The sequence below is a fragment of the Acinonyx jubatus genome, chromosome C1 (genome assembly GCF_027475565.1).
Source record: "Acinonyx jubatus isolate Ajub_Pintada_27869175 chromosome C1, VMU_Ajub_asm_v1.0, whole genome shotgun sequence".
Classification (NCBI taxonomy): domain Eukaryota; kingdom Metazoa; phylum Chordata; class Mammalia; order Carnivora; family Felidae; genus Acinonyx; species Acinonyx jubatus.
Window position 1 is genome coordinate 57955315 of NC_069381.1, and position 22816 is coordinate 57978130.

Below are 22816 nucleotides of genomic sequence, written 5' to 3' on the forward strand. Positions count from 1 at the left end.
CAGAGAAAGACAAATGGGATATGATATCAGTTATATGTGTAATCTAAAAAAGCCAAACTCATAGAAACAGAGAGTGGAACGGTGGTGCACCAGGGGATGGGGTTGGAGGTATAGGGAAGATGCTGTTTAAGAATACAAACTGGCAACAAGTAGTAGGTAAACCCTAGAGAGTTCATGCACAGTAGAGTGACTCTAGACAGCAATACTGTTGAGAGACAAGCTTGCTGAGAGACTAGAATTTAATTATTCCAACCACTAAAAGGAAATGATAATTATGTAATGTGATAGAGGTGCTAATTATCACTTCAATGGCAATCATATGAAAATATAAATGTATCAAATTAACATGTTATGCACTTTAAATTTACATAATGTTATATGTGAAATATATTTCAATACTAAAAATGGTACATAAAATAAGGAACTATTCTTTGACTACAGCAGAGATTGCCATTTGCTTTCTAGTACCCATTCTGTCTTTCTTTATCTGATTATTAGCTGATTCCAATTAAAACACCGCATTTCCAGCACTCTCCCAGTTACGTGTGGCTGTGTGACTAAATTCTGGCCAATTATATATAAAAGAAAAGTGATGACACTTCTGGAAAACTGCTTAAAGGGAAGGAGAACATTCTTCTTTATTTAATCCATCCTCCTTCCCCTGAACGGAGCCAAATTAATGGTTGGATCTCAAGCAGCCATACTGGACCATGAAGTGGTACATTAAGAATGGCTAACAATAGCTTCAAACTCTGATGATCAGAAATGGCCCAAATCAGCCATGGACTGCCTACATGTAGAATTTGTATAAGTTGGAAAGAAATGCCCTTCTATCTTCTTGTAGCCGTTGTCTTTTTGGATTTTTTTGGCATTTGACCAAACCTAACACACTGATAAATCATCCCATCAAGCTAGAATAAATTCTGGGCAGTTGTCAAGAGAACACCTAAAGTAATACAGAGAAAAACATACTGATAAAAGGGAACTAATGGTGTTTTCATCATGTCTAGCTTAAAATGAATCAAGTAACAAAAAAGCACAATCCTTGAGGCTTTAGCATTTGACATAAGGAGACTGGTTTGGGGGCCCTTACATAGGTCATGCCCAAAAGTTGAAGATGACTTCAAATTGTCTGCATATAATTTTCTCAAAATTTGTACAGCATTTCCACATGATCAAAGACAAGTGTAATACCATCAAACCACTGTATAATACAAATCTGCTTTCTCCCCATACTGGGTTTACAACACAGCTCAGAAATTGATCTTAAAGCTGGACTTGAATCTTAACTCACTTTAAACCTGGACAAGCTTGTTTAAATTTTATAAATTTCAATTACTTTGTCTATGATATGGGGAAAATGATGGCATTTCGCTCCATTTCCTTTCATAAGGAAGTGAAGATAATCAAATGAAATAAATATATATCAAAGTGTTACCAATGTTATTAACATCATCTTGGTGTCTCCACTTATGTTTCACTGGGAGAGGCACTTAGTTTTCAGTTTTCTGAGTTTTTATGAGCTACATGTATTCAAGTATTTAGGCTAAAAGAATACCATTGGAAATGGGTATTTGGCTAAATTACAGCTGCTTCTTTTGTAACCAGCATATGAGAAACATGTGGACAGACCCTGAAAATAAAAATAAACTTATTAACTATGTTAGATTATACAGTTGGAATATGTTACTCACTGACTGAACTATAAATGCTGTGTGTAGCAAATTCCTTTAACCTGGAATTAAGGATCCAGCAGAATTTATTTTCACAGAATTGAACAATTATCAGTGGTCATAAAAATGACTCTGGACCTACACAATACTGTTGCATATTCTAAATTATCAAAGACATATCATCAGTAATGGAACCAAATTATTTCACTAAGGCAGTGTACCATATCACAGTCTTCTTTATAACAGGTAGGTTCATAGCAATAAAAACACTAGATTAGCTGAGAAGTGTCTACCTGGAACAGAACAACAAAGGCTATAATTACATTTTACAGATAGCAAAGGTGAGATTGAACTTCTTGCTCAAAAGAAAGTAGGTTATTTGAATTTCATTGTTAAGATGGCTTTCTAGGGGCACTTGGATGGCTCAGTCGGTTAAGGATTTGAGTCTTGATTTCAGCTCAGGTCATGATCTCACATGATCTCACTTGATCATGGGATCAAGCCCCATGTTGGGCTCTATGCTGGATTCTCTCTTTCCCTCTTCCTGTACCCCCACCCCCCACACCCTGCTGGTACTCTCTCAGCCTCTCTCAAAGTAATGAAAAAAAGAATGGCTTTCTGGGGCACCTGGCTGACTCAACTGGTAGAGAATGCAACTCTTGATCTCGGGGTCATGAGCTCAAGTCCCATGTTGGGGGGTAGAGTTCACTTAAAAAATAAATAAATATAGATAGATAGATAGATAGATAGATAGATAGATAAGGATTGCCTTCTGGGTTGGGATTCATTTCATAGGCAACATTCTGACTCATATCTAAGTGACCAGGAGCTGCCATGTGGTTAGTAGTGAAAGTTCTCTTTCTCCCTCTCTCTCTGTCATTCTCACTCAATTCTCTCTCTCTCTCTCTCTTGTCTCTCTCTCTCTCTGTCTTTCTCTGTCTCTCTCTTTCACTTACATGCACACACATGCACCATTAGAACTGGCTTCTCCAGTATGATTCTAAAATGAGATGCTCTACAAGGACGTGAACGTGAGGCTTGGCTCTGGCCTCACATTGTAGAGCTGACGGTACAAGGAAACCTGTGGGAGAAGAGAAACTGTCTTGATGGATGCCAGACTCTTTTCTCACTGCACCCTTCTTGACAACCCCACTCACCTGCAGCTCTTGTCAGCAAGGCTGACTGGCGGGACATCCTCTCTCCTGTCCCTTCTACAGTCTCAGTCTTCCCTTATACACTTGCTTGATTTTTCTTCCTTTTCACTGCCATTTTCAACATATTATCTTAGCCAGAAGGCGAGAGAATCAGTATGTATGTGGAGTAAGAAGGAGGAAAGAAATGCATAGGACAGGAGTATGAGGAGACCCTGGTATCAGTTCTTTCCAGGGACGGAGTGGAGATTCATTCCATGCCTCAGCCTCTGACATGGGCACCGAAGAGAATTTTGAATGGGGCCACTTTTGTTTCAGGCATGTTTTATCCTACCAGTACCTTCCTTTCAGATTTGTCCCTCTTTCAGCTTTCACGTTTTTCCTTGGCTTCTATAAAGAAATCCTATCCCAATTCATCACCAAAGCTGAACTATTATTCTATGTCCCATTCTTATAAGGCCCTACTAAGTGGCTAGAGCTAATGGTAATAATTATTTTTGGGATATTAGAGACTGGCAGTGCTTTACTGTGTTATTTTTTACCCACATAATGCATTTACTTTCTATGAGAAAGTCCTTACTTAAAGGAATACCAATTCTAGAATTTTAGATCTTAGGGGGGTTCCTATAGATTTTTTTAAATCTTTAAAAAATAATAATAATAGCTCACACACAATTTTTTACTAAATGTCAAGCACCTTCCTAGGTGCTTTACATATTTTAGCTCATTTGCTGCTCATAACAATCCTAGAGGAAAGGGTCTACTAATATCTTGAGTTTACAGATGAAGATACTGAGGTACAGAGAGGGCTTTACCTACAGTCATGCAGCTAGTAAGTAGTTGAACTAGGATTTGAACCTAAGTAGCATGGCTCCAGAAACCCTGCTTTCAACAATCTAGATGGCAGTCTGAAAAACCACCATGGTTGAAATTAGCTTGGGAAGAAGGCACAAATGCTAGTCTTGGCTCTCCCTCTAAGGACTTGTGTGACTTTGGACAAGTTACTTCAACTCTGAGTATCAGCTGAACTAAATTTGTGGTTTATGTTCTTATAATTTTTGGATACAGTGATATTGTGATATAATAAAAAATACGTATATTTTAGTCTTCATCCCTACCTACTGAAATAGTTCTGAATGATAAATGTGTCATTATGATATTTCATTTTTGTCCTCGGTTCCTGAAAAAGCTCCAGAAGGATAGAGGTGAAAGGAGCATCTTTTGTTATTCATAAGAAGCCCCTTTCAACCTCATCTGAGTTTATGTTAATGAGGTGACTTTTGAAAAACCCTTAAGATGGGGGTCTCGTTGCCAGGGAAACTAACCATATGATTAGAGGCTTGGCACTTTTAATCCCACCCTCTGACCTCTGGGGAGAAGAAAGGAACTGGAGATGAGTCAATCACTAATGGTCAATGATGTAATCAATCATGCCTATGTACTGAAGCCTCCATATGAAACCCTTACCTAGGGGGATCAGAGGGCTTCCAGACTAATGAACACATTGAGGTACTTGGAGGGAGGTGTACCCACAGAGGACACAGACACTCTGCACCTCTTCCACACACCTTGTCCTACACACCTCTTCCATCTGGCTGTTCCTGAATTGTATCCTTTTATAATAAACTGGTATCTAGTAAGTAAATTGTTTTCCTGAGTTTTGTGAGTCATTCATGCAAATTACTGAACCCAAGATGAAGGTCCTGGGAACCTCTGATATATGTCTGTTTGTCAGAAGTCTGGGAAGCATGCACTTGTGATTGGCATCTGAAGTGGGGTGGGGGCAGTAACTGAGTCCGTAACCTGGGGGGGTCTGCATTAACTCTGAATAGTCAGCATCTAATTGAATTGTAGGGCATCCAGCTGTTGTTGAAGGATTGGTGGGTGTGGGAAAAACCCCACATGTTTTATGTCAGAAGTGTGAAGAGTAGGGTGTTGAAGAAACAGTGTTTTTCTTTTAAAAGCAGAACCATTACTTTCAATGAAATTCCAGTTAGAAGCCTGATATACAGGACAGATAAAAGAGAGATCTTGAGCTGAGGCTATAATAATAGCTGGCCTTGAACTGTTCAAAATCCAACCCATTATCCTTGTCCCTAATTCCACTACACACACACACACACACACACACACACACACACACACACACACACAGCAGCAGCAGCAGCAGCAGCTCCTGCAGATAAGGCTCTATTGAACCCAATAGAAATCCTCTTGACTCAATGGTCCCTACAGCCTCTTCCAGCAGTAGGATTCTACATAATCAGTTGTTTAGAGATACCCAGGGATAAAATATCAAAATATGCTCTCCTCTCTTCTATGCTCTCAAGTGGAAACAGCTAAGCTTAGAGTCAGACAAAAAGATCAAGGAAACAAGTCATCCTTGCACTTGATTTCTTTTAGGGCTCAAGCAAATATGGAAATACTATTTAAAATCCTCACCCTATGCTGTGACTCTCCCTCAGACAAGCAGACATGAGAAGTACAGGTTCTAAGCACTTAGCACAGTGACTGGCATCTCGGAAGCATCTGATGAATGATCATTGAGGCTGAATTGAATATAATAGCAAAAAATGTCTAAGACTCACAATGTATATAACTACTTTATCCTGGGCAGAACTCTTTGAGACTTGAATTATACTCTTTTGAGACTCCATTATATACTTGAAAAATAAATTCCATGGACCTTATTTTCCCTCTGACTTAAATAAAAGTCAGTTTTATTTGAGGTTACTCAATGTTAAATTCTTCCCTCTTCTAACACTGAATGCAGGTAGTAGAGTTAGACATGCTTACTTCCTTCCCACCTCCAGATAATCTCTTAAAAACCTCATCCTCTCTTTTCTGCACAGTGGAACACATTCATTTTTAATTCATTTACTTTTCCACATTATTGTCCCACCTTTGATATGTATTCCCCTCCAAAGTACAAGGGATAAGAGATGATGTCCTTCTTAAGGGTCTAGAGAGACCAAGAAAGATCCTCTAGTCTTTGTCCTCCTCTGTAATGCACCTGCCTGCACATGGGACACTGGTGAACATTCTTCTGTGACAGGGGACTCTGGGTACCTGAGCTAGAGGATCCTATTGCTCTGCTCACTTTCTTAGAAATTCACTATATGCCAAAAAGTGAACTGATGTAGGCAGAAATCTACATTTTGTAACTTAGTCTAAAATATCCGACACATTAGATTCCCCTCCTTCTGCAGTGCATTAAACCTGGGGTGATGCTCAGGGCCATTTGTGAAAGTAAGATCTGTAGGCTCTGAAGGGCTCAGAGGAGAGTCAGAGTGACTTGGGGAGGCCCGCTCAGGTGTGCTGTTGAGTTTTTCAGTCTTTGAAATGTGTTACATTGCATGCTTTGCTCCTGGAGGGCACTTTGTATCCCTGTGTGGCTCAGCATAGTAACAGGCAGACAGAGCAGCCAAACACAAATGGGTTGAGTGAGTGAGTGGAAGATTGAGTGAACGATAACTACAGCTAATGGGGAAACTGTGGTCCAGTGATAAGAGCACCTGACAGGAAGCAGAAAAGTGATACCAAATATTAACCTATCAAAGCACTGGAGCTGTGCTGGCTGATAGTTCTCTGTTCAGCTTCCTTACATGTCAAAAGGAGGTGTCAGAATTTGCTTCTCTTGAATGCTCTCAGCTTTGGGAAGGGAAGTATTTTTTCTACTCTATCAGCCTCTGACTCCACAGCAGGGTTGCTGAAGGGGCCCTGGAGAAAGCATGCTAGATCCCAAGTTCACACTATTCAGACCTTGTGGCCAAAGGCTGTTCTGCTCCTCACACCATCCTGCTAACCACAGCTGCTCTCCTCCCTGCCAGCCTGGAAGGTCACCTCTGGGACTGCCCATCCTCTACCTAAGGCCATTCCGTAGACATATGAATCAACACAGACAAGGTTTTCCCTTCACATTACCTTATAAACTTAACATGACTGTAAGAAGTGTTGCCCTCAATGAGACTAATATACTACTTTTCAATTACTAATTTAATATTCCATCCAATTTAATACTTTTTCCAATGATGGCACCAAGGAACCTTCACTGGGAAGGGATTAGAGGCATTCTGAGTGACATGTATGCACAAAAATTTGGATACCATCATCTCTAATTTCAGTCCCTAATTGTAGTTAACAACTATTTGCTGAAACATGTACTGTATATCTAGCATTGTGGTAAGCTCTGTAAGGCTTAATTTCTTTTTCAACTAAAACCCCTTCTTGGATATCCTCACATTTTTTATTCATCTCATTTGTACTGCAGTCATTAAAATAAATTTAAACCATGTTTGTATGTCTACTATATGTCTATATTACAGTCTTCACTGTCTTGGAGGCTGGGGGAAGGAGAGGAAATGGGAGGGTATGGGACACTAAGATTAAAAAGATGTGGTCTCATTCAAGGAATCTAGTGGGGAGCCAGAAACAAGTGCAGCTGACTATCATATAGCTCAAAAAATGAGAGGTAATCACAGAGGCATAAATAAATTATCATGGATGCACAAAGGGGGTAGTTGTTAATTCTGAATCAGGCATCAGTTAAGAATTCTTAAATACGTATAATTACAATGCACCTTAATGAGAGAGTAGGACTTTCTCAATTAAGAAGAACATTCAAGCAAAGAAAACAGTAGGAACAGAATTGTGAATATGCATAAGGTGTTTGGGGAAAGAATTTCCCAAAGGCTGGTATCGTATTGTCAGATAACACTGGAATGGTACAGTTTTGAATATGTGAAGCATTCAGGGTTTGCACGATGGGCCCTGGGAAAACACCAGGCATTTCTGGGGACACCATTACTATCTCCACTCTCCAAAGGAGAGAACTGAGGCTTAGAAAGAGAAGAAACTCATTTCTAGGCCAACCGTAGAGCTAAAGTTTAACACCAAAGTCCAAATGTTATACCTAGTCTTCTTTTTCTTTTTGAGATATAATTAGCACATACTATTATATTAGTTTCGGGTGTACAACATAATGATTTGATATATACATATTGTGAAATGATCACCACAGTAAATCCAGTTAACATCCACCATCCATGTACAGTTACAAGTTTTTTTTTCTTGAGATGAGAATTTTTGAGATCTACTGTCTTAGCAAATTTCAAAGAGGCAATACAGTATTATTAACTGTAGTCACCATGCTGTCCGTGACATCCACACAACTTTCTTATTTGACAACTGCAAGTTTGTATCCACCTAATCTTAGCCTTAGCTTTTTATCTACAAAATTTGGATAATAACAGTTCTTCCCTCCCTACTTGAACAGTAAATTATAAAAGAATTCTATAAGTGTTGATTGTTCAGATATTAATTTATCACGTTTACAACTAATGTTACTCCTGAACGTGGTATAAATGTATTTTTGCAAAAGGAAGTAGAGTTATTTAATGTTAATACTGGCTATAAATGATGAAGTTTCTACTGTGATTTGTACATGTATTATTTCCTTTCACTTACTGGTGAAATAGGTATCATTAGCATCAATTTATAAATCAGTAAACAGAGGCAGAAAAAGATTTAAAAACTTCCCACTCATACAGCTAGTAAGTCAAGAACCAGGTTGCAAATCTATGTCTTTAAATCCCCAGACTCTTCACAAGGCTACCCCACGTGGCCTTCCCACTGATGATGTTAAAACCTCTCAGGTAATAATGTTGCTCTTCAGAGAGCAATGAATGATACCAACAATTTCAACACTTCCAACAAGGATGTTAGTATCTGATTCTGTGTCTTAGAAGAGATGTAACTATATCTAACCCTGTTAAGGATTATGTTGTATAAATAAGTCGTATGTTTTCTTTAGGCTTACTTTAACTGGAAAACATGACCTATTTTGCCCCACCCAGTGAAATGAAAAAAAATGTCTTTCTTCAAGAGTAATTGCACTATTGATTAAAAAAACAAAACAAAAACAAAAACAAAACAAAAAAAAGCCCCTCACTATTTATGTAATGGTATTGGTTCCTTACAGTTATTTGAAATTTTAAAAGCTTCCTTAAACATTTACTGAATCATTTGTTTCTATATTTTAAAGTACATTTCTCTTGTTCATAAAATTTAAAAAATAGGGTGGGTAATGTATAAAAATTTGATAAATATTATTCATATTTGGTTTATTCTCCTATAAGATATGCTTTATGCATAGTTAAAAGTGATCTGAGTTTGACCAAATTCACATTCTTGGTGGCCTTTTATATTCAATGATGGCAATCAGATACCCCAGCTAATAAAGTCATTGATATTAATGGCCACCAGCTATTCTGATTTAATTGCTGGAAAATAATTGCTGTAGCTCTTTTTGATAACATTTCTGCTGTTTTTTTGAGAAGAGTTTTCCAAAAAAGTTGTAAACTGGTAAGATGAACATAGAGACCTTGAAGGTTAGTTTTGAGATTAGATCCAACAACAATTCAGTTAGTGTCACATGAGGCAGAATATAAACCACATATAAAGGGTTTTAAAGCAGGGAACTAAGTTCAACATTTAAATTCAGCCATCTTTACACACCATTTCAAATACTGTGGCCATTTTTACAACTGGTTTTATGTATAAAACCATAGAATCATGGGTTGGAAGAAGTCTTCCAAAGATATTTGCAGTTCCTGCTTTTACAGCAAACTCCCTTGTGGTTTCTAAGTATTTGCCTGAGCATTTGCAGTCACAGAAAACTCATTACTTTCTAAGATAGGCCTTTCTACCTTAGGCACCACCGATTTTGCTTCTTTTTACATGGGGTCAAAATTTTTCTCTCTGTAGCTTCTCCCCATAAACCTTAGTTCCAGCCTATAGGACATACCATCAAATTTCATGTGGTACTCCTTGAAGCATTTGAGAGAATCGTACCATTATCCTTGGATGAAGCCAGAGATGAGGAGAAACTTGCCAAGACAAATATTTGAAAGAATAATAATCAAAACATTTATAGTGTTTAACTTTGAGTGGTAGAATATAAGGAATTTTTCTTTGGTTTTTGTGTTCTTCATTGCTTGAATTTTACACATGAATACATATTCTAATTAGAATGAAAAGAAAAAGTAAAGCCATTTACATTTTGGGAAAAACATTAAAGTGCTAAATGTAATGGATATGAATTGGTACTTCACTTTGAAGAATCAGAGAATCTTAAATCTGGAATCTGTGCATGATAAACCTCAGTCTCCTCCGGACCTAGACCTACATCGTAGGGATTCATTAAAGATGCATCAGTGACTAAATAAATGCAGAAATTATTCATTTAATCAGTGATCAAATCTATCAAAATCCAACACAAATAGTCTGATTCTCATATCTTTCTTGGAGATATAGTCATCACCAGAGCAGTCATGGTACTAACAACCAAGTTGTCATTGTTCTCAATCCAAGTACTAAGAGGAAAAAGAACACTTGCATCCTAATTTAAATTGATTTAATGTCTTTTTTAATTCTGTGTGTTCCTCAATGTATCAGATTTCCAAAAAGTCTCTAGTAGTTCTGTTTTCTGCTGATTTTATAGCTAGAGAAAAACAAAGGACATTAAGGCACCCAGAAGTAAATTACTGTTCTGTTTGAACCATGGTAAATCTCTGAGAATTTTGTACATTAAATAATATGGTGATAATGATGATGGAACATGGCATGCATACTGTGAAAATTAATAAGGGGAAGCCTCACTAAAATGGAGTAGGGAGGCCAGAAGGGAGAACTCTCAGGCCATACCACTCAAGGTCAAGAATTGTCCATTAGGGACCCCAACTGAAGAGAGGCCAACAGGAAAGAATCAATAGTCACAGGTCCCAACAGGAAGAGACGTACTTTGCGTCTCCTACAAAAATCTGACTACCCCAGCAATTCAGAGAATGAAGAACCATCACCACCCTGAACTCTTGCCTTTCTCTAATGGACTTTTCTTCAAAGAAACCCCTCCCAACTTTTCCTCCTTTTCCATAAAATAACATTCCTCTCCTTTGTTAGACTAGCCTATGGTTTTGCCATCCCTTGCTTGCCCTGAATTGCAAATCTCTGCTATTCCCAAATAAACCCATTTTTTGCTGGTAAATAGCTGACCGTTTCATTTTTAAGGTCAACAATACCAAGTGGTTTGCATATGTTACCTCTTCTAAGATTTACAGCTACCCTATAAACTAGAAATTATTATCCCCATAGTCCTTTATAGATCAGGAAATTGAGGGAGCAGGAATGTGTTATACTAGTCTCTATTAGATAGTGGTAGAAAGCATTGACTAATTTGACCAGATCCTATTTATTGCTTTTCAGACAAGAACTGCCATACTGAAATTCACCTATTTGCTTATGTGCCTTATTATTTATTTTTCCCGGATTTCACTTGACAAAGTTGTTATAGGGACTTTTCAAAATACCTCTTCTGGGTTCCTCAAAAAAAAAATAAATAAACAGAACTCCCATGTAATCCAGCAATTCCATTTCTGGGTTTATATCTGAAGGAAACAAAGTCAATATCACAAAGTGATAGGATTTGCATGCCCATGTTCATGGCAGCATTATTTACAAACCATTTAAGTGTTGTTTCCATATATATAATGGAAGAGTTTATTCATACCTAAAAGCAGGAAATCTTGCCACTTGCGACAACATGGATGAACCTTGCAAACATTATGCTAAGTGAAATAGATAAATGAATACAGAGATCAGGATGTCTCTTGCCACTTTACCAATATGGTTATGGACTCCTGAAGCAATCAATATTGCTACTGTGGCTACTGGTATCACTACTAATACAACACTAATAACAATACCTCCTACATATTTATTGTACCCATAACTCTTCTAGAATATTTACATATTTAATCCTCATGGCTACCCTATAAAGTAAGTGCAAAAATCCCAATTCTTCATATACAAAAATCTTAAAGAGTTGAAGGAATTATTTTCAAGGTCCACAGCTTTTAAGCCAAAGTTTGATCCCAGGTCTGACTCCAAAACACATATTTTCACATCCTTAATGATAACCTGACCATGACACTTTTCCCCAAAAAAAGATACTGCTTATCTACCTGGCATCTCAGTTGCTTCTTTCCTTTCTCCAAGAATATCCCTCCCTCCCTTCCAAATGGTTGTGTTGGGCAGTTGAAAAAGAGCCCCTAAGTTTGAGAGGACCATTCTTCATCCAGTGAATGGAGAATGGTGTTTCCCATTAAGGAACGTCAAGTAACATGTATAATCATTCATTGTTATTTTAATTTTTTTCTGAACATGTTCTCATATTAAAACTTACTCCCATAAAATTAGGTCCATAAATTACTACATTATTTTTTTAAATTTTATTATTATTATTAACAAACCATTATGAAAATCTTCAGACTCCATTTCTCATACAAATTACATAGAAGCCAGCAGACAAATGGAAATTTGCCTTTCAAACATTTGCCCTAAGCATTGACTCATTTGATTTGGCTTAATTAACTGCTGATTAGTAAAAAAAAAAAATTAAGTAAAGATTTACATGTAATTGGGTTGAGCCCATTCTGAATAAATATTAATTGATCCCTGATATACCTGAGAATTGTTGACTCCTGTAATTATATTGAAATAGTAGAGATAATATGCAAAATTAGACCAAAGCTAAACTCTAAGATGTATCGATTTTTCATGTTATACAGCTATTGGTGGCTTGTCATTTGAATCCATTTCCTGATAACAGAATTCAAGTTTTGGAGATGCCAAGATGTTATTCCCTTGAACAATATGTTCCTCACTGTTCTTATCAGTCTGATAAGTTCTGTGGAAAACAGAGCAGCTAGTTGAAAAGAGAATACTAGTGAATGAATAAAATGTCAGATATACATAACCGATTCTACCTGCTAGCAACAAGGAAAGAAAGACTCAAAAACAGGGAACAGTTTTTCTGTCTCTTAAAGATAAAATATTCTCCATTCTAGAACTGAACTGTATTTTGCAAGAAGTTTGAGCAAATTTCAAAATTAAGCAGGGGAGACAATAGACAGAAGGGTTTTCCTGCTGTCAAAGGCCTGTTCTCCCTCTCTTCCATCTTGAATTTTACATTTTCTCCCAGGAGTCCCTCTGTAATTAGAAAGCAAAAGTACTTAACTGCTTTTCAGTTCTTAGTAAACCTGCTCCTGAGTTAAGCAGGAGAGGAAGTGTGAAAGGAAAAGCAACAACCGCACCAACAACACAAAACAAAGGGGCTGAAAAGAGATGTACAGTTAGTAACCTGAATCGTGATAAACTCAGCATCCTGCAAACCCCTAGATCTGGACAGGAAGTGGCAATGCGGCCTTTCTGTGCAACCATGTATGGCTGGGCTGCTGACACCCACTCCTCTGCAGAAGCAATTCTGTATTCAACAAGGAAGGATCAGAATATTTACAGTAGTGTGTGAACGCCCAGGTGGGGCATATAGACTTTCAAATGTTTGCTAAGAATCTTGTGAGCTGATTCTAATCGGTCCTGTTGGAAAAGCTGCCTGTCCACTGCTGCCCCAAATTGTTTGTGGCTGTTTGAAAATGCCCAGGCATCATGACAGTCAAAATCTTTCTCTCACGGGGCCTTAGCGGAGCCCTCAAAGGTAAACTTGAAGCTTTGGAAAATAATCACAGTAGTAATTCTTTGCTCAGAATATGTTTGCCAAATGTATTCTAACCTGAAAGCAGGTAAGAACCCCAGCTTCACTTCTCACTAACTCTGTGGACTTGGTGGAGTGATTCACCCTTCCTGAGCCCAGTCTTTTCATCTGCTGAGTGGTGATAAGAACACCTACCGTGTGGTATTGGCATCTGATATCATATGCAAAGTATAGTAGCTCATAAAATGACATCTGCCACTATTGTTATTATCACCATTATTGTTAGTATTCATGTTTACTTAAAATCATTCTCTTTCCTTTCCTAACTTGATTCCTAGAAGAATCTATCAGAAGCCCGTTTTTAAAAAGGTGTGTTCAAAATGAGTGAATAACTCCAGAAATAATTCCAGATGTAGGATCTAGAAAACAGGATATCTTAAAAAAAAAAAAAAAAAGAGGCAAAAGGATCAATGGCAGAGAAACCCAGGATTCTAAAGGGGGTAAAGACTATCAGATAGGTTACAATGAGATACCACCTCACACCTGTCAGAATGACTAAAATCAACAACACAAGAAGCGTTAGGGAGGATGTGGAGAAAAGGAACCCTTGTGCACTGTCAGTAGGAATGCAAACTAATGCAGCCATTGTGGAAAACAGTATGAGCATTCCTCAAAAAATTAAAAATAGAACTACCCCATGATCCAGTAATTCCACTACTAGGTATTTACCCAAAGAATACAGAACGCTACTTCAAACAGATATATACATCTTTATGTTTATTGCAACATTATTTACAAAAACCTAATTATGGGAGCAGCCCAAGTGTCCATGTATATATGTATATATATGTATACATATACACAATGGAATATTATTTAGCCATAAAAAAAAGAATGAAATCTTGCCATTTACAACATCATGGATAGAGCTAGAGGGTATTATGCTAAGTGAAATAAGTCGGTCAGAGAAAGACAAATATCATATGATTTCACTCATCTGTGAAATTTAAGAAACAAAACAAATTAAAACAACAACAAAGGAGAAAAAAGAGAGAGACAAACCAAGAAACAGACTCTTAACTATAGAGAATAAACTGACGGTTATCAGACGGGAGGTAGGCGAGGGGATGGGTGAAATAGGTGATGGGGATTAAGAGTACACTTATGATGATGAGCACTGAATGATATGTAGAATTGTTGAATCATTATATTGTACACCTGAAACTAAGATAATACTGTATGTTAACTATCCTGGAATTAAAACAAAACACTTAACAAAAATTTTTAAAAAGGAAATACACATTTGAGATGTAAGGGATATCACATACATAGACACACACAAACACACACTGATAAGCCCAAGTGTATGAAAATCTACATGACTTAATCTTTGTGATATCTCATGAGCCAAAAATAAAGAAGTAAATAAGATACCTAACAACACAAACTAGGATTTGGTAGTTTGGATGAAGAGCAAGGTGAAAGCAAGCAGAAAACCTTAATAAAAGGAAGACTTGGCCCCTGTATTCAAGGAACTCATGATTTGGTTGAGAAAAGAGAACAATCTTAAAGGAGAGGGAGAACAGGAACCTAAAAATTCTTTTTAGAGAAAGAGGGAACAGAAACATTGTATGAGCCTTCCTACCTATGTCTCCTAGAGGTTTCCTATGAGCTATTTTTCAAGATTCAGAAGAAAAAAACTTGCGTGTGTTTGGCTGACAAAATTAGCTGCACGACATTCCATAGAAAAAGGAGAATCATGTTTTTCAGTTAGAAGATACCACATAGATAGACCAACTCTGATCATACAGATGAGGCAACTAAACTTAAAAGAAGCCATATGTTTTTCTCAAACACACACACCCTATGTGGGACCAGAGCTAGTCTTCTAATACCACTTGTGTGTTCTGGTGAATGCCCAATACTAAATTAGCAAGACGGTACTAAAGTTGCTTGAGATGAGAATATCATAATTAATTTTCAATGTTCCATCAATGAATGGGGATAATAAAGTAATATTAACCACCAACTACTTGTATAGTGCTTTCAAAAGTGTCCTTATCTTATTTAATCCTACTAATGTTGTGCTGATGAGAAAATTCAATTCAGAGACGTTTACTGAATTGTCAAGGGCAAATAACAAGTGAATAGCAAATCAGATAATTAGGCTTAAGTGTCCTGACTCCTTTCTTAATGTTGGAAATTTTTCTTTTCCATTATGACTTAAAATTTTTTGCGGAGCATTTTGGTGAAATGATTTTGTTTAAAATATACTTTAAAATATTTTAAATTACATATCTAATATCTTCACAGTGGTCAATATTAATAAAATTAGCAAATTAGTTATTTCAGTTTTCAATGAAAATCCTGCTGAAGGGAGAGTAACATCAATATTCAAAATTACCACGGTGAAGACAAAATCTGGGATAAGGATAAGGCCATGCATATCTAATTAGGGCTACACAACCTTTAAGGCAGTGATTCCTCTTCAGAGCTTGTCAATGAATCAATATTACTTCTCCAAAATTTTGAACTAAAGATTGATTTTGTCACAACAATTCTTGAAAATTCTAGGCAAAAAAAAAATGTTTCAATAGTCAAGGATTGTTGAAAATAAATATAAATAGCTTTTCCTCTAAAAATGGCTTTCAAAGGATCTTCTAAAGGAGAAGATTCCAAACCACTGATTCATGAAAATCCACTTGCAATTTTATACACATCTCATACTGCTATCCAATTCATGTACACACATCCAGAATGGAGGCTGGTTTGGTATGAAAGAGTGGCTTCCAACAGACGAATACTTTAGTGTTTTAAGATCTCATTTCCATCTTCCTCAATAAGGCTAGAAAAATGCAAAGATAAATGTCATTAGTTGCTCCAGACTTTTCCCTGTAGAGAAATACAAGCTATAAACATCAGTAGAGCATTTACTAATAGCTTAAAGTGTTGGCTTAAAGCATCATTAATTTTACATTTGTAATAAGATCTGTGAGTGTATGCCTTGCATTTTCACTGAAAAGATGCAATCATTAAGGTCATCCTTGCTGCTTTGGTTCTAAGTTGCAAGGCAAAGGTGTAGTACATGCAGAAGTGTAAATATGTATGCATCCACACACACATGTAACGTAATAACATAAAGTTACATAATAGAAAATAACAGAAAGGTATATTCTAACCATTTAGCTCATTTGTGTATAGCATATTGTACTTTTTAGGTGGAGTAAATCCTTTTATTGACTTTTAAATAGCTTCATTTTAAATCTTTCTGGCTGGGTCAGCACAAAGGAAAACAGAAGCAAGATCTTTGTTGTAAGGCAAATGCATCACTGAATGAATTACTCGTAATTAAAAAAATAATAATAACCCTTTTACTTTCAACCTGGTTTTGGTGAGTAGTCTATGCTGCCCCTCTTCTGGTCAGGATTGTGTTCTTTTCTTTCACCCATGTGATGGCAATATTTTAAAATGATTGCAGCTCCTCTTTTAGTAATTCTATCCCTGATTACGTTGTTTCACTATTACGGGCATATAATGAGATGTCAGGCAATTTTGGCATTCACAGGGAAGTAATTATATTGACTTAGCTCCAGTTTTAGATTTTAGCTTTCTAACCAAACATGGAAAGTCATGAGGTTCCTTGAATCATAAAGACTCTCTCACAGTGAGAATTCCTAACCTGTGTCCATAAATTTCCAAGATGTCCACAGACAGAATTCAGGAGGGCTGTACAGTCTCTGACACAATGTAAAAATTCTCTGTGCTTTTTGTGAAGAGGGGATCCATTCCTTTCATCTTATTATCAGAGGGGCCTCTGATCCCAAAGTGGTTAAAAGCCAGTGTTCTATCAGCTATGTTCTACTTAAATCTTATTTTTAAAGGCTCCAATCGGTGGTAATGGTTTCAGAATTATGTTCCTCCAATGTTCTTTTCAAAATAAAATGGAAAAAATCTTATATATTATATTCAAAGCCTTCTTTCCAATATTGTGTAAGAATATTAGACATAAACACTGATTATCCACAGATCTCCCTTACTTGGCCTCAGAAATTTCCAGTAGACTAATGAGTACTCTTGTTCTAGTTTTTTTTTTTTTTTGCTCAGATTTGGACTTTAAGATTTTCAACCTCCCATTCCATACAAACCAAAGGGTTAAGTGTTAGTCATAGAGAGTATGACCTGAACTTTGTCTTCAAAATGTGTGGTAATAGCTCTATGATTGGGGTACTACAGACTGGCATGAACTCAGAAAAAACACAGGCCAACAAAGAGACATTTGCCCAGAGTTGGACTGCTTTTTGATAAAAATCATTTTTCAGATTAAATAAAGCTGCTACGGCTCTGTACACAGACCAAATATGCAAAAATCCCATAAAAGACAGAGTTTGGTCAATTAGTTCTTTCTTACCAAGGCAAGTGTCTGGAAGTGTGAACTTAAGAGGAATTATCACAGACTTTCAAAGGTCTTGGGAGAAATGGACTCATTCTCTTTAGATAGCCCTTTGAGAGACATACAACCCCAGGGCCTCTTATCAAGAGCAAAATAAGGATTGGAGGCATCAATAGAAAGATGATACTTTCTAAGAAATTGTACCTCCTTATTTGTGAATAGGTTTATGCGATTATGGAAGTGGATCAGGGCCCATGGTGATCCAGGCATTGTTGTAGTGGTAGCACCACATTTTTGTGCAGTCAGACACAAACTGGCATTCTAGTGCCTGCCACTTTGGGAAATGCCCAAACGATGCCTTTCAGATCCAAGATCCCACAGATGGCCTTGTCCTGCAAACCCTCAGATCCATAGCCATGTGTCTCAATGGTCATGGCCCTTGCCCTAAAGCAGAGGTTCTCATCTGGGAGCAATTAGTTTATTTGGCAATGTCTGATTTCTGATTGTCACAGCTAGAAAAGTATTACTAGTATCTACTGGGTAGAGGGCAGGGATACTGCTAAATACCCTGCAATGCACAGGACAGCCTCCAAAACAAATAATTATTTGGTCTAATGTGCTGAGAGGCTGAGGTGGAGAAATCCTGTCATAAGCTCATGCCACTTTTGCCCATTCTGAGAGGAAGTTATAGACTTATGCTCTATTTAGACCTATACTACTCACAGGGCCACTAGAATTTAGTTAGTTTGAATGCTTTGGAAATTGCAATTTGGGGCAAAATGCCCTCCCCTTCCCAACTAACATCAACTCCTTTCTCCAAGACACAGGTTAAATGTCATCTCCTACAGGAAATGATTTCCTATTTTAGCATCACCTCCCTCTTATGCTTACTCTAATAGCAGCTCTGATCAAATTATTTCCTATTTCTCTACTATATTATAAACTCATTGATAGCTGATTTTTCAGAAAAAAATCCTTGTGTCTTAACACCTACCAGAATTATTGGCACATAACTGGTACAACAACAAACATGTGTTGAAGGAAGGAATAAGCCCAGAGGACTGGCTTGGATTCTGAGTACCCAACCTCCAAACTGGGTTTATTCAAAACTGTTATGGTGAACACAACAACCTCCAAGGATATCTAAGGATGTCTGACCCCATGTCTGACTGGGCAATGACTCATTTTATGGCATGAGGTTCTACATTGTGATGGTTTAATTTCTGGTGGTTAATTTCTTGATTAACAGAAGGTAACAGAGTAAAGACTATAGAGACCATAAGACCTGGTTGGAAGCCTAGGACCCCCTGGGAGAAATCATGGACAGAGCTCTCCCTAAATACCTTTCCTAAGAGGAAGGAAGGCAAATCTGATGCACTACTTTTATGAGTTTGGCTTAACAGCCTATATTCCACAGAATATCTCCCTTCACTCAAGAAGGATGAGGTGATTGACCTGAATTAGCACATAGCACAGGGGCAGCCCAACATTTGTCTCTACCAATAATCAGCTGACACCAATACCCAGGTACAAATCTATCAAAGGGTCTGACTACAAAGACAATTCTTTGGTTGGCTATGTGTAGATTACACTAGAATACACACAAAAAGGGGATGAACTAAATTGAGAACAATTTATAAATATGCTTTTGTATTAAAGACAAAAAATCTGGGATTATAACATGAATGGATATCATGTTGAAAGTGGGAAAAGAGCACCTCAGATCTACAGTAAATCAATGATACTCTGTACTGTACATGATTATGGAATATAAAACAAAATGGTATAATCATCCAGTTAGCATAATGCTGTTGCATATTACATTGTGCTTTTATTTGACAAAGCACATCAAATAGGATTTCAGAAAAACACTTAGCACAATTATAAATAAAATATTCCTGACATGAGTTGGCATCAGGAAAAAAAGACAGGAACATTTCAGAACATTCAACTTTATTTTTCATTGACAAACACAACATAAAAAACATACATTTATTAAATACACAGACTATGACTTGAATGCCATCAAAACTTTGATGTAGTTTTCATAGTCTCTTTTACTCTCCACGATACTGAATACCAGCCTTTAAAATATACTGGAAGATATGTTTAACTATACTTAGGTATCTCCAAAAAAACTTTACACAGAGATGACAAAAGCATATGTTCCCACTTAACCAAGTGTGTAGGGATAGGATGCTGAGTAGGACAGATGGAGAAACATATGCTTTCTATACTGAGCTTCCCATTATGATTAAAAGTGCCAATGATTTCAGTTCTTACTTAAATATACCACATAAGTAGTACTTACACTCATTTATTGTAAACAGATGAAGATAATCAGTGCCTATTTTTAATTTGTTTGTGTAAAGAAATGTTCAATTTTATCTGTACACGAACATTTGGTAAAATAGGGAGAAAATAAAATATTTCATATATTTATATGAATAAATATGTATAAATATATTTCATATATATATATATATATATATATATATATATATATATATATACACACACACACATGAAAGGAAGAGAATTTAGCTGTCAGTGATGACTTAAGTGAACTGAACACCTGCTCTTACAGAAAAGAACACTGGTCATCTTTGCTTTGTCTCACTGACACTCAACTGTATGAAGATAAATGCAGTCCCTTCCTTTCTTTGATTCTGAGGAATGGACTAAAAGAATGAAGGATTTTAACAAGTTGGAAATGTATGTTTCCTCCATGTCTTTCCTTACATTCTCTACCCCACCTCCATCCTTCCCTACTCCACATAAGTACCTTTTCAGTAGTCAAAAGAACACTGGAGTATAAGTCATGTGCATTTTTCTCTGCCTAACATTGCAGCTTTTATTTCTACACAAACTGAAAACATATCAAGAAACTATTTTTAAATAACTATTAAAGTTTGGTGATTGGCTGCCTTTTGTCTAAATATCTGATTCACTCTAATTAAAAGGCCAACATACTTTGTTTCTAAAGCAACTGACAAAGGAATTTAAGAGCTGCACTTACGAAAATAACTTTAGAGGTGGAATCATCTCCCAAATGTTCAAAAAGCTTGAAAAATCTGATTTTGTTCCTCATGATGATCTCTTTCCTTCCTACCTTTACTCCCATAATAACATTTTTCCATCAAAACAGACTTAGTAAAAAAGAGACTCAGATCCATTTCATGTATTAGGGCAGAAGCATACTAAAAGTACACACCTGTTCTCTGTCCTCTTAAAAACAATCCCAGTTTTACCAACAGTAAATATCTGTTACATTCCTTCTGCTGAGAAAATGAATAAACTGGAGGCAAGGCTTAGGGTGACAGTCTCATTCTTAATGAAAAAATACATAATCCAGTAAATATTTGGGTTGTTGAGAATATGCAACTGATTGATTTAAAACTTCTAAAATCAAATAATTTTCATTCTCAATGAAGAAAATGAGAGACATATAAATGAATATGGTTTGTATCTGATTGAATTGTTTTTCTAGAGAATCAAAATATACTCAGCTTATGGTATCATAATGTAATGGTTTACAATTCACATTGTATGAATTATAAACCTTTAAATAGAATCTTTGCTTAAGGAATTATAAAATAGAGAATATATAAAGTAAAAATGCTGTTTTCTTTCATTCCTTAAAAGAGTAGAGAACAGAGACAGTGAGAAAGGATGTGTTAAGTAGTGTGGAGTGAGAGATCTTTCCATCTGACTTTAAAATGAATTGTTGATCTCCTTGTGAGACAAAAATTCTTTGATTCTAGACTTGTTCAAGTCTTTCAGAGATAGGCATAGTCTCAGTTTTCTCTTTTTTCACTTTGAGAGTAAGGCCACCCTGCACTATTCTTTTTACTTTCTTCAGTTTTATTCAAGGTGGACTCAATCCAAAACAGACATTCAGGGAGGACATGTGAAAGGTTTTACTTGATCACTGTAGATACGAATTCCTTGTAACATTGAAACTGAAACTTTTTGGGTAGGAGTAATTCAGCTGAATATGAACTTTCTCATGAAATTAGTATTCATGTAAATGCCAATATAATGGAGTTTTAATTTTACAATTTCCCCTAATTCTCTGTTTCATGCTTCAGTAATCACTGCCTATTCGTTAGAATAGAATACTGAGCTGATACAGTTTTTAACAAATGTGCATGTGAGCTTTAGGCTGATTCTCAAAGTTTGTAAATTGGCTCTATCAAAACCTATGTTAGGAAACATCACAGCTATGTACCACCTCTTATGAGAATTTTATTGCAACTCAGAAAACAGTCCTCTGGACGTAGCCACAGTATTAAAGAGTCTTCATTTTTTAAAATGATATAATCTCATTCATTGAACAATTCTGCACTTTTATTTAAACCTCAATTTTAGCAGACTTTGAGAAATATGCAAGCACAAAACCAGCAAGAAACAGCATCACTGCATATTTGGCATGATTGATCACCTAAACGTTTCACATGGGTAAATCGTAGAAATTTTAGTTTTTCCACATTAAACTTTTATCTGTTCGTATGAATAATTACTCTGTAGTCTTTCTGTGTCACTCATCTTCTGGTATCCTGTTTATCTCAAGAAAAGCTTTCAAGGTTAAAGGATTAAAAAATAAACAGGCAATATATATGCCTACAATTTCAAAGATCAAAATGTTTCTACTTTCTGTCTCTGGTTTAATCCCAATACCAAAGAACTATTAAGTGATTGTTGACATGGGGAGATTGAAAGTTAATCACAAATTAGGAATCAAAAACAACAAAAATATAAAAAGTATCAATAAATAAAAGGTCTAATTCACTTGAAAATCTATTATTAGAATATTGCCACAGATTGACCACCTTTTAAAAATAGTGATTTGTCAGAGTTTCTAGTCAGTCCATTACTCAACATCAGCATGGCCCCGGGGTCTCTTTCAGCTAACTTTTACATGAGCTTACTTAATTCTATTCTATAACGTGGTCAAGAGATCTTTTATGCAATAAAGAAGTGTTAACTAGAAATATATGTTCACTTTTTGATTCATAGCCATTTAAATCTGTCACAATTAAGCACAGTTACT

The 22816-nt window shown here is 36.4% G+C and overlaps 1 protein-coding gene across 10 annotated transcripts in view; it reads right to left on the reverse strand.

The window, feature by feature from the left end:
• The window catches only part of PTGER3 (prostaglandin E receptor 3), a 171289-nt gene that overhangs the window by 112784 nt on the left and 35689 nt on the right, over window positions 1–22816 (reverse strand). Inside the window, exon 3 of one of the 10 annotated variants that reach the window (XM_053214228.1) lies at window positions 14124–16218. The exons of 8 other annotated variants lie outside the window; for them this stretch is intronic. In XM_053214228.1, coding sequence (XP_053070203.1) covers window positions 16210–16218 — 9 coding nt within the window. In that variant the 3' untranslated portion in view covers window positions 14124–16209. Of the gene's footprint in view, window positions 1–14123; window positions 16219–19699; window positions 20535–22816 lie in introns of those variants that run through there. One more of the 10 variants, XM_053214229.1, reaches the window with a different exon arrangement.